The 18,793-nt window shown below is 36.9% G+C and overlaps 1 protein-coding gene across 3 annotated transcripts; it reads right to left on the bottom strand.

The window, feature by feature from the left end:
• Positions 1-2,167: 2,167 nt before the first annotated feature.
• On the bottom strand, positions 2,168-18,737 carry pdcd6 (programmed cell death 6). Of its 3 annotated transcripts, none has more exons than XM_051881559.1 (6): positions 18,526-18,737; positions 15,783-15,844; positions 6,929-6,973; positions 5,546-5,704; positions 5,203-5,312; positions 2,168-2,864 (listed from the first exon to the last, which is right to left on the bottom strand). In XM_051881559.1, the coding sequence occupies exons 1-6, from the start codon at positions 18,606-18,608 to the stop codon at positions 2,766-2,768; spliced, it is 558 nt and encodes a 185-aa protein (XP_051737519.1). In that variant the 5' UTR covers positions 18,609-18,737; the 3' UTR covers positions 2,168-2,765. The 3 variants fall into 3 exon arrangements, with proteins under 3 accessions (XP_051737519.1, XP_051737520.1, XP_051737521.1); XM_051881560.1 differs by lacking the exon at positions 18,526-18,737 and adding an exon at positions 16,952-17,061; XM_051881561.1 differs by lacking the exon at positions 15,783-15,844 and having other exon boundaries at positions 18,526-18,666.
• Between the last annotated feature and the right edge of the window lie 56 nt (positions 18,738-18,793).

Here is an 18,793-nt window from a genome sequence, read left to right as displayed (position 1 = left end):
GGCTTCGCTACAGTGTGTTTCATGAGTTCACACTTACAAATAATCAGAGATGGGGTGGTGGAGGGATGCTGAAAACTGTCGAGAAACACGCTGATTGGATAGATATGGGGAGAGTGGTGTAAGATGAGCCAGTGGGTAAGTTGACCCACCCCCTGTATCTTGGCAACCGTAACATTTTATCGTCATATGACCATATATTTTAGAACCACCCATCATTTCTGCCAGACTGTGAAAAGGAGAAGCACATGGGAGGAGTGGAAGTCGCTTATTTACTTTAAAAACTGTTTTTGGCTTATCAAAGTAAAATTTTAGCATAACAGATGTAATGGCTGTTTCATCAAATCAAATTTGTCCAGATCTAAAACTATTTGTGATGCATATTGGTGATTTATCAACATATAAAACCATGCAAGTTATTTAGCTAAATATTATTCTGAATTGGTAAAATAGCTAGCTTTTCCTGAAATGGCAGCTATGGGGCAAAGTGAGCCAAATGCTGTGGGGTAAATTGAGTCAGCGTCTTAACTTTAACTTAATTAATTTAAGTTAAATCTGAAGGATAAACTGGTGTCATTTCAATGTAATATTACGCAACTGGTTTAGTTTATCTTTATTTTCGAGTTTATTTGATAGGAATAGTGTACTAGTACACCAAATCCTTCTCTGATACGAACCAGAGGATGTTTAATCAGATATATCTTTCCACCTGTAGTCCCTAATGGCCTAACATGGTCGACATTGCAGAAAAACTACCATGTCAAGAACCTTTTGACTAAAACGTTTATTAGTTTCAGTGACATTTATTCATTCTTTAGTTTTTATTTAATTTTACTCAACAAACTCTCTGTTTAGTCTGTTTATGGGAAGGTTACAACTTTGATGTTCAACATATAGTTTCAGAAATGCAAACAATTAAAGATACTGAAATTTCAACTTCATTTGGTTGGTTTTATGTTGTTTAATTTAGCTTTTAAAAAGAAACATTTGTAAAATATTTTTACAAAGAATATTTGTAAAAGGAAATTTGAGTATTAAATTAGTTTTTAAAATAGGTACATTATCTTTAAAATTTCACATGGGTTTGATTCAGATTCAGTTAGATGGTCAGTGTACACCCACCTACTGACTTGGCTCAACTTACCCCTAACCTGGGGTAAATTGAGCCAGAGGATCACTTTTTTATAAGAAGCCATATTTCTAGAACCCTTTGTCATAGATGTATTCTGATCATTTAAAATGATAGGGAACATCCTGAAATTACTTTAAATACTTTCATTGTGCTTCTGCCTCATTTTCCCTTATCTTGAGGACCACATAAGTAAAAAATGGCTCATCTTACCCCACTCTCCCCTATTGATTGCCGAGACATATTGAAACAGTTCATGTGAGTACAGTGGTTCAACCTTTACGGAGCCCCTAAAGGGATGTGGTGGTATAAAAAATTGGGGATGGGAATTTTTTTTTTTTTTTTTTTTCAAATTTTTTGCATTCCCTCGCAACTTTTGTGTTCTCTCGCAAAGATATTTGCGTTCCCTTGCAAAACCATTTGTGAGCTCGGACAAACACTTCCTGTTTAATGTCCCGCTGGCTGGCAGTGTTTCAGTCAGCTCTGTACGTTAATAATGAACACAAATGCACGGCTCATAGAGTTTGAACTTGTTGGACTCAAATATAAAGAAATGCGGTCATTCCCCACACCGAACAGCCATAACACAACTAACTGTTTTAGCTTGTGGGTATGAAGTTAGCATGACAACTAACCCCGTGTTACACACCCCGGTCTCCCCTACTAAAGCGCGCATACACAAGTAAAGTGGAGGCGGAGAAAGAAATCCTCAGTAAATAAATGTTTGTTGTTATTTAGGGGTGGGCCATTATTTTACCGTTTTAATGGATTGCTAAAGAAGAAATATATTTAGCCTGCCCAAGCATGTATTACACAAAACTATACACTAGGGGGTAGAATTGTGCTATATATAAAGAGAACATGAAATCTAACCAAAAAAAAAAAAAAAAAAAGGATCACATTTGACAGTAATGACACTCATTTATCTTTTGTATGCTGTCAGACTTTTGGTAGGTGTCCATGTCCTTAATCTAAAATCAAAAATTGCTCAAATAGCTCATTAGTAGCATTCATGAAAAGATGCGCATACAAATGAAAGACTCATTTTCAAACATGTTCCAGTTTTTAATAAAACAGCTTTTTTTGTTTTGTTATTTTAACAGTTGTAAGGCATCATGCATGAAAAAGGCATACAAAAGCATATGTACCTCCTTCCTAAAATAAAAGGTTGAATTACATTATTGTGCAGATTAAAAATATAATTCTTTACAAATATATGGAAGAGCTGACAGTCAATCCAAATAAAAGGATCTTAACATGGCGAACACAACCTGCACTCACAGTATTTCATTGTAAACATGAATTCAGCCAAAGAAAGAAACATTAGTTCATGCTTTGACATTAAGGAGGTTTATCAAAAAGCATGCAACTGAGTCTTAATATGATTTTCACAATGTCGACATTCATTAAACACAGAGAAAGAGTGATATTCCATAATTCTTTCAATAATAATGGTTAAGAAATATGATATGGCTACTAACAGACGAACAAACAGACAGACAGACGGAATAAAGAGTCATAAAGATCCCGTCCCCGTGTCGTCCTGTAGAGGGTAGTAGTGACTAGTCTCTGCTGAGGACCGTGTGGGGAGGGACATTTGGCGTTTGGCACAGGAGAGTGCAGGTGTGCTTGTGTTGTGCTATACCACGTTGAAGACCATTGACAGATACTGCTCGTACGACACCTGGATCCAGCCGTCCTGATCTGTGTCATATCGCCGAAACACGTCAGTTAACCTCTGTTTAAGTAAAAATATAGACAGTCAGTCTTAGGTATACTTCACTGCATTATGATGAACTGTTCCAAACCCATTTGGATTTCGTTCTTCTGCTTAACACAAAACAAGACTGTGGTCTTCTATGTAATTACAATGAATGAGGACACAAGTGTCAAGCTTCAAAAAGGACACAAATGCACCATGAAAGTATCACAAAAGTGGTCTATGAATCAAGAGCAAAGTCTTCTGAAATTCAGATATGGTCAAGTCAAGCCACCTTTATTTATATACCGCTTTATACAATACAGATTGTTTCAAAGCAGCTTTATTGTGATAACAGGAAAATGATTCAATGATACAAACAGTTTATTTCGGCACTACAGCAGCTCTAAAAGAAAATAATGTAATTGTTCAGCTGAATTCAGTTCAGTGTGTTGATTCAGTTCCATTATAAAGATCATCAATTATTAAATTAGTTCATTTTTATCTATAAAGCAGTTCTGCAGAAAACAGCGATATCATCATCCAGCTCAGTTTGGTTCTCATCCAATAGTGTCAGTGCAGTCGAATCAATAATATTGTTGAATATGGTAATGTATGTTTCGTTTCTGATAGGAGCGGTTAGCAGTAGACCAATCACAACAGACTGGGCCAATCAGAGCAGAGTAGGCTCACGGACAGGAGGGGTTTAGAAAGACTGATTCTTCAAAACAACCATTTTCAGACTCTTTAGTCTCAATTAGGTGCAATGTACATTATGAGAAAATTAAAGTGTTTTTTGACCTTGGAAGCATGTAAACCTATTGTAGGAGACCTCTAAAACAAAATCATGAACCTTTAAAATAGCATAATAGGGGCACTTTAAAGGGATAGTTCACCCAAAAATGAAAATTATCCCATGATTTACTCACCCTCAAGCCATCCTAGGTGTATATGACTATCTTCTTTCAGACGAACACAATCAGAGATGTATCTAAAAATATCCTTAGTCATCCAAGGGTTATAATGGTTGTGAATGGGGGCTGCGTTTTGAAGCCAAAAATAATGCATCCATTCATAAAAAAAAAAAAAAGTAATCAATATGACTCCAGAGGGTTAATAAAGGCCTTCTGAAGCGAAGCAATGAGTTTTTGTAAGAAAAATATCCATATTTAAAACTTTATAAATTCAAATAACTAGCTTCCGACAGACGACCGTACGCAGAATGCGCAAGTCGACTTGCGCCAAATGAGTTTTCCTCTGACGCGAAGTATGACGCAGGATGTAGGAGTACTGTAAGCTTAGATGCCTCTCACGGTTCAAACAAATAAGGCTGTGCAACAAACTCAAGCTCCTCTTCTCTTATATCAAAATCCTCTGACATTTCTCTTTAAAATTTCTTGTTTTAGACCTCTAATTCGTGACCCGGGTTTTGTTTTGCTCTATCCTCTAAGCTTCCATGTTCGTCACTGCATCATGCGTCGGGTTACTCTTCCGCCGCAAATCGACTTGCGCATTCTGTGTACGGTCATCCACCGGAAGCTAGTTATTTGAATTTATAAAGTTTTAAATATGTATATGTTTCTGACAAAAATGCATACCTTCGCTTCAGAAGGCCTTTATTAACCAACTGGAGTCATATGGATTACTTTTTTAATGGATGGATGCATTATTTTTGGCTTCCAAACGCAGCCCCCCATTCACAACCATTACAAACCTTGGATGACTAAGGATATTTTTAAATATATCTCCAATTGTGTTCGTCTGAAAGAAGATAGTCATATACACCTAGGATGGCTTGAGGATGAGTAAATCATGGGATAATTTTCATTTTTGGTTGAACTACCCCTTTAATACATTTTCAGTGTATAAAACTCAAAATGTGTTTCTGGGTAAAAGTGACTCAAAATGATGAAGCAGGTTACAAATCATGCAGTCTGGTCAGTCAATTAATTGAAAAGATCTGATTCTTAAGAACTATTAATTCATGAAACATACATTAATCTATCAAGAACTCTTCATTGATGGCGAATGTCAAGAGTGTCCGCAAATAACAACAAAAATTCTGTTTGTTGCTCACACAAAGCTATCGAACAATATCTTAAAATTACGAGTATAGCACACAACTTGCATTGACCAATTTTATAATATGTTTAAGGATATTTTTGTTATTTTGGAGCTTGACAGTCCAAGTACCCATTTACTTTCATTATTTGAAAAAGAATAGAAAGGATATTCTTCAAAAATTCTCCTTTTGTATTCCACAGAAGAAAGAAAATCATGGGTTTGGAGGGTGTGGAAAAACTGACAGCATTTTCATTTCTGGATGAACTGTCCTTATAAAGAAACTGCAAATGTTGCATATAACACAGATCATTACCTGTAGTACAATACAGCACTGAATGAAGTCATCAAAAGCCACTTGGCCCCTCTTCTGACGGTCAAATTTCTCTATCAGTGTGTTGTAGAACTGATCTGAAAGACGATAACCTGTGCAGAGAGAGAAGCGTTTGAAGTTAATTCAATATTTTCCTCAAGGGTGACATTAATAATTTTCCATCAGTGGTTCCATCAGTTTATTTGTCCTTCCTCTTATTGGTTTTGTGCATCAGTGTCCCTGCCTCTCATTCCTACAGGATTTTCTTCTAAACACCTCACTGAATGCATCTATCACCTCCGGCTTTCCATTAATAGCAGTCAATAAGTAAGCATTACGAACTCACCAAAGCCGGTGAGAGCCTGTTTGAGCTCGTTCTTGTCGATAAACCCTGAGTTGTCCCTGTCGTAGGTGCGGAAGATGTTCTGCCAGTCTGTGATGTACTTCCAAACGCCGGCAAACTCGTTGAAGTTGACCCCGCCTTTGTTCTCCCGATCAAACATAGCTGAAAAGAAAAGAAAGCATTTAGGGAATGTTTGGTCACATTTAATCCTCAAATGTTATGGTTTATTGCATTACTTTGCTTTTGTGGTAAAGTGACTGGTGATTTTCTGTCAAAACCATTTACTATGTTTACAAAGTATGGTTCATAACATTTTGCCCTGGATTTGAAAAGATTGAGTACAAGATAGAAGCTTAAACTGTCTGAGATCGACAAAAACAGGTGGAAATGTATCCCATGATTGAGCTGTTACGATGCCCAAGTGTATTAACTTGGTGTGCTGAAAGCGATCGACTTATTCTGGAGTGAAGAATCATTATACACAGTCAATTATTATTGACTAACGTTCTCAAGAAAAGCTCTGACGATTTCTGTTGCTTAAGAAAAAAATCTTCTATTTTCTGAGCAACTTTAAAGGCAGATGACAGCTACATGCTTCCAGTTTGAGCTGAAACAACTAAACCTTTCTAAGCTAAATGTGGTAATAGGAAACAATCTAGGTTGTCATGGAGCTCACAAACAAACAGAGGATTATGAGACAAAAAAGAAAAAGCTAATGGCTATTTCTCAATTCTAAGAATGCAAAGAACTTGTGTTTTTGTGGAGACCGGTCTTGCCAGGCTAACTTAAAATAACAAACTGGGAAGGACACGAGGACAGAGAAAGCATCCTTGTGAGAATTGAGATCTTGTTGTTTGACTGACCGTTCAGCACATATTAGGCAGTGGGACAGCACCACCCAATGCATAATAAATAAAGCATAACATCACAGATGTCATAACCTATTAAAATATTTACTTGCATTATTGTTATTATTTGATATCTTTTTATTTTACATGAGTATGTATATTTAATGTTCGCTCTGTCAACGTCAAGATTCTTTTAATGCCGCAGGCTTTCTATTAGAACTTCATTTAAATTATGCCAAACAAAACAGCAAATGTTTACTTTCACAAGCTGCCTAATATTTGCGAACTTTCAGCAAGAATCTCTTGAATGAGAACAAATAAGAAGTTTAAAGCTTACAGGGTTACGCCGTCTGCCTGCGGTGACTTTTGGGTTTTTTTAACGTTTCTATTGAGTTTCTACTTGCGTTCTTGAGTATTGAAACTGAACTTTGATGGTTCATGATTACGTAGTATGAGAACAGAAGATCGCTAAAGAACGCACATTGAGAAACGGCCAATGAATACGGTTTTGTGAATACAAGACAATAATAATACTCACATATAATTGATCTGACGGTCACAGGGTTGAAAGGTGTCCATGTACCTGGAGATGAAACAAAACAGATAACAGTCAGTTTCCATTTAAAACTAAATTATTAAAACAACAAACAGAAGCTTGAATCAATATGCCAATCATTCCTGTAAGTAAAATGTTGATACATTTATATGTCATGCATCGGGATGTATTTAAGTATATATATAGTATAATATATATATATATATATATATATAATTATAATAATTCAGAGTACCGTCATCAATATTCCCTTACAAATATAATATACTCCTATATTCTATATGAATGAATTAATGATATAGTGTCATATTACAGAGATTACGTTAGCAGAAAAAATTTACTTTCAATGTGTCCTTGTTGCTATATGACTGCACAATTAAGTTCTGAAGAATATTAATTAACAACATGTACTTACTATAAGTTTAGCGTTTGGTTTAGCGTTAGTTACTTGTAATTATGCATCATTTACATTTATTACTATAGTAAATACACAGATCAGGCATAACATTATGACCACCTTCCTAATATTGTGTTGGTCCCCCTTTTACTGCCAAAACAGCCCTGACCCGTTGAGGCACGGACACCTGAAGGTGTGCTGTGGTATCTGTCACCAAAATGTTAGCAGCAGATCCTTTATGTCCTGTAAGTTGCAAGGTGGAGCCTCCATTCGACTTGTTTGTTCAGCACATCCTACAGATGCTCAATTGGATTGAGATCTGGGGAATTTGGAGGCCAAGTCTACACCTCAAACTTGTTGTTGTGCTCCTTAAACCATTCCTGAACCATTTTTGCTTTGTTGCTTTTGTGGTTTCCATGAAAGGGTGTACATGGTCTGCAACAATGCTTAAGTAGGTGGTACGTATCAAAGTAACATCCACATGGATGGCAGGACCCAAGGTTTCCCAGCAGAACATTGCCCAAAGCATCACACTGCCACCGCCGGCTTGCCTTCTTCCCATAGTGCATCCTGGTGCCATGTGAACCCCAGGTAAGCGACGCACACACACTCGGCCATCCACGTGATGTAAAAGAAAACGTGATTCATCAGATCAGGCCACCTTCTTCCATTGCTACGTGGTCCAGTTCTGATGCTCACATGCCCACTGTTGGCGCTTTCCGTGGTGGACAAGGGTCAGCATGGGCACCATGACTGGTCTGCGGCAGTCTACGCAACAAACTGCGATGCACTGAGTATTCTGACACCTTTCTATCAGAACCAGCATTAACTTCTTGAGCAATTTGAACTACAGTAGCTCGTCTGTTGGATCGGAACACACGGGCCAGCCTTCGCTCCCCATGTGCATCAATGAGCCTTGGCTGCCTATGACCCTGTCACCGATTCACCACTGTTCCTTCCTTGGACCACTTTTGATAGATACTGACCACTGCAGGCCAGGAACACCCCACAAGAGCTTCAGTTTTGGAGATGCTCTGACCCAGTCATCTAACCATCACAATTTTGGCCGTGTCAAACTCGCTCAAATCCTTACGCTTGCCCATTTTTCCTGCTTCTAACACCTCAACTTTGAGGACAAAATGTTCACTTGCTGCCTAATATATCCCACCCACTGATGAAGAGATAATTAGTGTTATTCACTTCACCTGTCAGTGGTCATAATGTTATGCCTGATCGGTGTACATGTATCAAGGGTAACAAACACATTCAAATAGTAAGTGTTACCAAACCTTTATGCACCTTCTAAAAGGGAATGACATTTTAATAAAAGATTATGAAAAGGAACTCTTTTTCTACATTAGAATAATACACACTGGGTAATTATAGACAGTAAAACCAGGAACACTTATTCAATAGAGTCAGATTTCATATCATTTTTAAGACAGCCAGCGGTCACAACACAGCTGTATGTTTCTATTTTAATCATGTTCCTCTATTCATTTACAGTCTCCTTTAGGCTTGATTTGTAATGTCTATGGTGAGATCATTAGGGAGTGGCATTATGGTCATAACATGAAGGTAGTAAGAAAGACATTTCAGGTACGCTTCAGTAGGCACCCTTTACTGACCTTGAGGAACACACTTTATAGTCTATATAGGTCAGTCTCTGATCCCAGCTCAGTGAACCCTCCCTTTCTGCTCTGGCTGAAATAACACTATCATTTGTTTGAGCGTGCTTATCTTAGCACACCTACAACACATAGTGGGCGTACTCTGCGTAACACCACCAGAAGACACAGGACTGAAACGTACAGCTGTAAAATAAAGCCATTCTTCTTCGCAATGCTGAGTCATGGCCTCACACACACTGACAGAGCCGCTATGAGAGAGAGGAAGGACTTGCACTGTTGAATAATCAGGATGCTCCTCTAGTTAGTGGGAAGAGGATAGATGTGAATAGCCCAGGGAAGCAGGAAGAACAGAAGGGAAAAAATAACCTTTGTAATGAAAGGAAGTGTGTTCCTGCAAAAAAAAAACAAAACAAAAAAAAAGAAACATATTTGAGCCACCAAGGTCACCCTGACCATATTAGGTAGGCTGTTGGAAATAGTGTGAATAGCGTGGTGCTATCTCAGAGGGAGATTGGCTGCTAGTGGCAAGGACTGGAAAGGAGGCGGGTCTGAATTCAGGCACAAAGACGCCCCTATGTGCTGCACACTGGCTCCAGTCACAGCACTGCCCACTCCAGAGGAATCATGGAAAAACAGCAACATTCACATCAATTCACTAGACAAGTACACAGCCATCTGCCGCATACAACAACACTGCATGTTACACAAGCACTTCTTTTTAAATCATATTCAAGAAACAAACACAGCTGATAAAACATAATTTCATGTTAAGAGACTAGGCTTAGAAAAAGATGCTATAATAGCATAAAGGGTCAAAAATGAGCTTTTTACTACAGCTTTTAGAGGTGAGTGAACTAAGAAATTTACTGGATGTACAAATTTATTTTTATAGAACTTTTTTATTATTAAAAAAATACATAAAATATATTTTTGTCCTCATGACAATATAATTACGGCTGTTTCCTTGAGTATTTGTGAAACAGCGCAGGCATACAAACCATAGACTGTTCTTTACAGAAATTAATAATTTTCAGCAACTATGCAATTGAATTGACCAAACGTGACAGTAAAGACTTTTTCATGATTACAGACTTTCGAACTTTCTATTCAAAAATGTATTACGGTTTTCACAAAAAAATATTAAGCAGCACAACTAACATTGTTAATAATAAGAAATGTTTCTTGAGCACCAAATCATCATGTTAGAATGATTTCTGAAGGATCATGTGACACTGAAGACTGGAGTAATGGCTGCTAAACAGAATTTAGCTTTGCCATCACAGGAATAAATTACATTTTAAAATATGTTAAAATAGAAAACATTTTAAATTGTAATAATAATAATAATAATAATAATAATAATAATAATATTTTACAATATTACAGTTTTTACTGTATTTTTGATTGAATAAATGCAGCCTTGGTGAGCATTAGACTTCTTTTACAAATATTAATAAATCTTACCAAGATTTTTATTTTTAGTTTCTCATATTTCTGTTTTGTTGATCTACAGTGAGGAATTTTCCTCATAAATGTCACTATATCACCACATGGAGATGAAAAAAAAAAAATGAACTTCATATAAACATCTAGTGATAAATTGTCCTCTGAGGTCAAAGTTGTTTGTAAAAGATACTTTTCTATATATCTGATTTGAATCTACAGCATCACTTTTATCAGTGAAGGTCAGACTGTCATTCATAAAATCTGATTTAAACCATGTAATGTTGCAGTTGAAGTTCACATCAAAGTTTGTTAGACTGTGTAATCAGACTTGTATAGCATTTTGACCATACATTGTGTTAATTAAATTAAGACTGGTATAGATATGTAAATGTGATATGTAAATGTATGATTATACATCTCTGAATCCAACCACACCACAAGCAAACAACTCTAAAAACTCTGCTTTCAGACACCAAACCACATCTGAGAGAAACAAGTAAGCCAGGAACTGTAGTCCTATAAAAAGTCAAACATGGCTATACAGTCCTAACAGCAAGTTTAAATGTTTTCTTTCCATTTATAATTTTTGAGTAAAATTCATTATGCTCTGGTCACAGGAGTGAAATCATAATGCAACACGGCTAGAGTCAGTGAACTGAACGGTTATGACATGGTAAATCACAGCTGCCCACTGCCACTGCTTCACTTCCTTACAGCAATGACCTCTGATATAAATCTATGTGAACAGCAGCACTCCAGCAAACACCTAGAGCAGCATCAGAGAAAATCAAGAGTGCATAAATATGTTGAGCCAGCTAAATGACAGAGCTGAGAGGGGACCACTTACTGTAAGATAATCAAATAAAACCAGACACCCTGAAAAACAACAGTTGGAGAACAACTGGTAGGGAACAACAGGAATTTTTTTTTGAATAACAGTGGTGACTTGGACAATTAAAAGTGGGGTAAGCCATATTTCAAAAACACTGTTTGGAAGTTAGTCAGTCAGACATCAACAACAAACGTGTAGCGAATCAGCATTAGGGGGCATATGATGGTCGAGGAGAGAGAATAAGTAAGAAGGAGATTTGAAGAAAGACTGCAGAAAGAGAGATGAGACAATACAAAAGAGCTCAAAAGAATATCACTGGAATGAAGGTTTATGACTGGGCAAGCGCTTTAGGACCCGCGTTAATATTAGAAAAGCTTTCCAGCGCTGGAGAGAGCTAAACGGGAAAACCTGAAAACAGACGCGGTGTTTAGCACCATTGTTATTGCACTTGCCTCACCTGCCAGCAACGATTGGGGTTCGAGACCGACTCGGAGCAGGGTGGTTAGGATTAGAGGGTGAGTTTTGGAGGTGGAGCAATGAAGAGAGGGGTGTGTTTGTTTGGGTTGATTTCAAATATCAACAATATCCAACAGTGTTTTTGAAATATGGCTTACCCCACCTTTAACAGAAGTGTTAGTTCAACATAATGATAATGATTGTGTATTTTTCATAATCTATGAACAGTCTTGTCAATGGATAATAAACTTTTTTTTTCTTTCTCTGAGAGAGAGAGAAAAAAAAAAGCTATTTCAGAGGAATTTCATTAATATCAAGATACAAAGCTGGAAAATATTGAGAGATGCATACACTCTTAAAAATAAAGGTTCCAAAAGGAGGTTTTTGCAGTGATGCCATATTAGAAACATTTTAGGTTTCCCAAAGAATCTTTAAGTAAACAGTTCTTAAAAGAACCATTTTTTCTTAGTGTGAAAAACTATAAAGAATCTTTTGTGCAATGGAAAATTTCCATGGACGGTAAAAGTTCTTCATGGAACCATTGATATCAATAAACAACCTTTATTTTTTAAGAGTGTATACTGCAGAGTGCAGACATATATAGATATATCCAGCATATAAGTGTTTAAGGTCAGACCCCTAGCATGACTGTTGGGTCCCTGAGGTGCATTCAGAGACTCAGAGAACAGAGTAATGGACCTTTGCAGTGCTGAAAGGCTTGACCTGACCACAGAACCAATAATCTAAGGACAGAACGCAGGAAGGCACCAGCCATACACTACATACTCAAACACGTGTGTCTGTTTTCAAACCTCTGCAAAAGTACACAATTGGCATATTGCTTCATAATATCACAGGGTTACGACAATGTTACACAGTTCTATACATCATGATGCTGTGCCGCTGAAATGTATAGAGTGCGACAATGGTGTCTGTGCTATAACACAGCATTGCACTGCAGCAGTGCTGACAGGAACATGCGCTGGGATCATTGAACTGTTCAGCTTAAACTCACACAGCCAACTCTCAAGAATGATAACAGAGTTTCCTGCTAATTCTGCACCTCATTGAGACGAGGACTACATCAACCTTTCTGCTCAGAGCAGATAACAGCTTCTGGCAGGAGTGAAAGAACTCTGACCCACTTTGGCAGCAAAGCCATATGCTCATAAAGCAGAATAGGGTAAGGAGATATTTGAGATATAAGGCACATTTCATGAATAAGACTTTGGTGTCCTATTACTTTTTTAAACATTGGTGGCACAAAAAATGCAATGTTTTTTTTTAGTGAGAACTATGGAAGCCTTGTTTGCAACACAGAATAAAAAACTGGTAATTGACTTTTTTATTAGGGCTGCAACAAACAATTATTTTGATAATCTATTATCAACTAATATTACATTTGGAATATGTAATATACTGCACTTTTTATTTTTTTATTTTTTGAAAAATTCATTTTTCTAGCTAACTACCAAGTTTGTGGTCACTGAATGGCTTTTCTGAGGTAAATGTAATACTGTTTACAAGCTGTTTTATTGATGTCTTTCCCCAGTTGAAAGTTGTACTGGTTCTTTCAACATACCTTCTGATGTTCATTCATGTTTATTTTGTGCTATAACTAGTAGTAAAAAGGAAGAGATGATACAACCGTCTACAATGCGAGTAAAACACTCGCATATGCGACTAAATCTTCACTCTGGGCGACTAAATAATGTCTATCATTAGCCATTGGCTAATAAATTCTTAGATTTTACTCGCCAGTGTGCGTGTTAGAGGCCAAGTATAAGTTTAGCATAGATATATTTTCACTCGCTGACTGAGCACTTGAGAGTTTCGCTCTCCGTCAAGCGATCTGTAATATTTCAAATCAACTCAATGGATGTGCAGTGTACCTGTATTCGACCTACCGCAAACTACTCGCCGTCGCGTTGCTGAGAACGCTGTTTCTCTCACGCACATGCAAAGAGAGAGCTTGAAAGTCTTACATACCGCACAGGATCGACGCGCCACATGTAAACGACATTCTTTGTTGTATTTTGCTGTCAAAATAATGGAGTTCATAACAACAGCTTTGAACTGAGGTGCTAAAGCGATCTGTCATGACACATTAATCCACAAAACCACATTTATTGCTTAAATTTCATAGTAAAATTAACAGAAATTAAAAGCTGAAACTTTGTTATATATCTTAAGTAACCTGCTCTGTTTCGTCTGTTGGCGCATTGTCAGTGTTCTCTTTGCTCTGTGATGCATTTTTCACTGCGTGAGAAAATGGACGTCAATTGCGTGAGTCTGAATGTGTGAGAGTTGACAGCCCTGCATATGACAGCATTTTTTTATTTTTATTTATTTTTCCCACACTCTACTGTGGTTCGTCTTCCTTTGCACTCTGAAATGCTGTGTCGTCTTCTATTGGATTTCATCCAGGAGGGCTGCATTACAGTATAGCGCTACAGCGCCCCACTGGTCAAACCGTGTTATTGCAGGCCCTTATTGCCGACATTGTCGATAATGTCGACTAATCATTTCAGCCCTACTTTTTAATCTAACTTTTTTCCCTCGCAGAATTGCAAGATATAAATTTGCAATTGCGAGAAAACGTCAGAATTGTAAGACAAAAAGTTGCAATTACTTTTTGTTTTTTATTCTGTGGCAGAAACAAGCTTCCATAGATATGTTTAATAAAGTATTAACTAGAATAAAATTAGCCTTGCATGAAAAGTAGCTAGTTTTTAAACGCATTAAATGTCTGTATCCTTCCCTAAGCTGGTGATTTAGGCCTGTTCTACCTCAGAGGTCTCGACCATCTGTCCCACATTTTGCATTTTACATTTTCCCCATTAAAAAAAAAGGAACATTCCTTAACACTCAAAAATAATATCATGTCGGGAAGACATAACAGTTAATAATTTAATTCCATTTTCTTAATTTTTTCACAAATTCATTGACTGCACTCACCAAGTTAAAGGGATAGTTCACTCGAAAATGAAAATTCTATCATCATTTACTCACCCTCAAGTTGTTCCAAACCTGTATGATTTTTCTTCTGCTGAACATTAAAGAAAATATTTTGAAGAATGCCAGCAACCAAACAGTTGATGGACCCCATTGACTTCCATAGTATTTTTTCTCCATACTATGGAAGTCAGTGGAGTCCATCAACTGTTTGGTTACCCATATTATTCAAAATATATTTTTTTGTGTTCAGCAGAAGCAAAATTATACAGGTTTGGAACAACTTGAGGGTGAGTAAATTTCATTTCTGGGTGAACTATCCCTTTAAATCTTCAACCCTATTATGTAAGTTATAAGAAAAAAATTAAACAAATTCTTTGATTTCTGGGAAATATAAGATTATCAGAAACAACAAGTATTTAGTATTTATTTGACCTCCTAAAGTCAAAATACCTTTGATCATAGTATTAAGTTTGACGTCCTGAGGTCAATCAACATTTTCTGAACACTTCCTTTCACTGATCATTTGTTGAGAAAAGGACCCACTGTGCTCCCTATTCATAAAAAGTGCATTGAAAGTATCTGGAATCTCCAAAAGTTACCCTCAAAAGCGAACAGTATTATGGTTATTGCATGAACGAGAACTTCATTTAGCAACCAAAGTCACTTTGGACATCTTCATTAAGCAACAATACTGTTAACATCTTCCCCAGAGTGGGGAACAATGTTTAAAGATCATCATACAGAATGTGATCACTGAAATAAAAAATAAATGAAAGACTCATTTGTAGTGCAACAAAATTAAAGAATATTTCCATATGGAAATATCAGCGCGGCACATGTAAATTGTGCAAAATCGTACCACCAAAAATAACAGTGTTGACAAAACCATCAGATGACTGTTGACGTAAAACATTTACTGTGTGTACAAGAAACACGTTTTTCTGCTGTAAAAGAAACCCGGTTCCTTAAATAGTCTGATATTATTCTCTGACATAAAAGCTAGAATGGAAAACTCACACCATGTTTATACTTGAGGGCCTTTGCTGAATATTTACCTTTCAATCTTTTGACTACAAAGTAAGAAAAAAGGAAAAAAATGGGAAAAAATAAACATACCATTTGATAATGCCTGCTGAAGCTCTGTGTCTGATATTGCCCCGCTCCTGTCTTTATCTACCCTGGAGGAAACAGAAACATTTTTGATCATTTGCTAGCCAAAATAATGTAATTCATGTTAAAAACCTTTGTTTTAGTGAATGGCTGAAATACAATAATGAGTTCTAAAACTATAATGGGACAAATAGGAAACAATCTCAGGATGTGGGCCTGCTCAAATGAAACTGAAAGTAAAAGCTTATATGGAGAATGATTCAGAAACTACATGTTTCTGAAAAAGTGAAATAATAAGTTTTTTTGTCCATTTATATTCATCTAAAAACATTTTCTTCTCCTTTGAGTTTACATATGGCACATTTTAGAAAAGTGTGTCTTGGGAAGCCAGTTGATTTGTTCTTTCATTTGCTCACATATTCATTCATTCGTTCATTGAGGTTGCGAAGGCGCGGCCCCATGTTGATATTTTTATGATTCATTTCAGTCAAGGCATGTCAGAGACTTTAAAGGAGGGAAAGTTTGTCTCACACAGAGCGGGTTGACTATTTCTGCTGTTGGGAGTGTCTTTTCCATTCCATAAATTGTAAAAAAGACACGTTTCCATTACAAGCCTTCTGAGCTGAATTTAAGTGAATGTTATTCCATGTGGAAATTACATGTATTATTTGGTCTGTTTTGTAATAAAAAGCTTATGCAAGAAAAGGACTGGCTTTTACAAAATCCTGTGCTACACTATTATGAAATAAGCACCAAGCAATATGCCTAGCACATCAACAAAACCCCAGTATTTCGAGGCAGCTGAGGAAAAAAACATAGAAAAACAGAAGTGACGGGCTAGAGAGAGGCCTCCTCAATAATTCGGACAGCTAAAACCTTGAAAGAGAGTGTAGTCTGGGCCATAACCACAGTAAACTGTGAAAGGAATGTCTTGTTGGCTTGTTTATCCAACAAGACCCTGCCCAACCAGGCAATATTTGAACTCGTGACTCTTATTCACACAAGGAATTCAGAAACAACTGTCAACTTCATTCACTCTTTATGTACGAGTGAATTCTGATAAGAAGTGGTTTGAGAATCATTACGTTTCATTTTCTAGCTGGACTGACTAAACGAGAGACTGACCATTTAAGGAAAGAATGAACAGGAACATCTGGATCATTACTCACTTTTACCTTTATGGAAAGTGGAAAAAACTTTTGGTTTTCCTAGTGTTTCAGTAGGCTTTCCAACTGAGCTTTTTCCACTCACGTCCCATTCCCAATAACATCACAGCGACCATCATCGCTATGAGTCCAGGGGCTTTTAAACTGGGGTCCAGGGAGCAACAAAGAGAATAGAGAAGTTCTGATAAAAATTCTGTGAAAAATGTATAAATAAATAATAAAAATTAAGATTAAACTAAATAAATCAATTAAAATAAAAATGTGATTAAAAAGATTTTACTGCATAAATAATACATCTAACAGTACAGTACTATAGTGAGTAGAAACATAATAATGTAATTAATAGCAAATAATATTTTACACATATTTATAATATACATTTTTCACAGTATTATTTGGGTATTTATATATAGCTGTCTTTTACATACTTTCCCTCACACAAGGATGATGATAATTGGGGGTGTGTGGCTTCAACCTAAAGACAGAAAACTCTTGCAAACGCTTATTTTGTATATAATACAAATACACAACTAGGTCATATACACCAAAAGCAATCATAATCCAGCCATAATATGACACAATTCACCTTGCAGTTCAAAGTTGTCACGGAAACTCTTAAGTAATACACACGCTCACATATGACTCACATGTAATGTACAGATAAACACTAGTGACTCACTAACACCTTTAGACATTCCCGAGTCATATGACCAAGGAACAATCATTTTATTTTGATAATACTTAAACATGAATGTTGCTAGGTTACGTTGACTGAGTTGGGTCTGTTTCAGCGTTTGGAAGGCAGTGTAATGTTCCAAGAGGCGTTTGTACACGTTCTAGAGTTCAAAACGAAAGTTTAACTACTTGTAACTTGCCACGGCATCTCAAAATCGCAACGGTTGTGACAACATAGTGACGCGAAGGCCAGATACGTCAGTATGTGTACATAAACCAACAATTAAAAAAAAAAAAAAAAAAAAAAGCGCAAGAAACGATAAAAAAAACGTATCCCGTGTGAACGGCCCTTAACTCAATTCTCTGCAGTATTACATAATTTATTACTATAGAGACGAGCAACTTTGTTAAACCAAAACAACTCACTCTCCGCTCACTTATATGCGCGCGCGTGTTTGTGTGTGCATATATATCAGTTTTGAATACCATAAGATGGCATGTCTGTGTTATTTATATATATATATATATACACACACACACACACACACATACGTACATAAATACATATACAAATGAGATATGGTATTCGAAACTGTTAAAAGCTACGCAAAGGCGTATTTGAGTTATTCTCGGTTGCAATAGAAACTGAGTAACTGTGTTGAATGGCTTGATAATAAAAGTCAGACGAGAAGAGGCTGCTATCCGCTGAAAAGCAATCGAAATGCGGCGGGACTAACTACAAAACATTACAGACATTTGCTTTTGCGAGCTATACAACCCTTTACTAAAGTTTCCTAGCGCATTTCGTATCTTCTTGTACGTGACTTGCAAGAACATGCTCTTTCCTGCTGCGCTTGTCAAATCGACAGGCGTTCAAATGCGGAATCGGTGGTCGTGTTTTCACTCACCTCTGAAATATATTCCATAAAAAGCCTTGATCGGGCGGCGCGCTGTTATAGTGAGGTGGTCTATACTGGTTATGGTAGGCCATGTCCACGGCTTGCCACGCTAAACGATCAAATGTGCTCTATGAGCAGCTAGATTCAACTTGCTTAAATCTGACTAAAAAATTCTTCACGCAGAGGCGTGGCGTGAAACTCCCCACTTCCCATTAAAAATTAGCAGACGTCACACGGGACCGCCCCCTTCAAATTCTGCCGGGGCTTTCTGCTGTTT

The sequence above is a fragment of the Ctenopharyngodon idella genome, chromosome 23 (genome assembly GCF_019924925.1).
Source record: "Ctenopharyngodon idella isolate HZGC_01 chromosome 23, HZGC01, whole genome shotgun sequence".
Taxonomy (NCBI): Eukaryota; Metazoa; Chordata; class Actinopteri; order Cypriniformes; family Xenocyprididae; genus Ctenopharyngodon; species Ctenopharyngodon idella.
This window is presented reverse-complemented; position numbering and strand designations above follow the sequence as displayed.

Coding starts and splice junctions, on each gene's coding strand:
- pdcd6 (XM_051881559.1), bottom strand. CDS start 18,608: ATGGCCTACCATAACCAGTATAGACCACCTCACTATAACAGCGCGCCG. Junction 5,705..6,928: donor GACCGTCAGATCAATTATAT/GTGAGTATTATT, acceptor TTTTCTTTTCAG/CTATGTTTGATCGGGAGAAC. Junction 2,865..5,202: donor AGTGCTGTATTGTACTACAG/GTAATGATCTGT, acceptor TTACTTAAACAG/AGGTTAACTGACGTGTTTCG.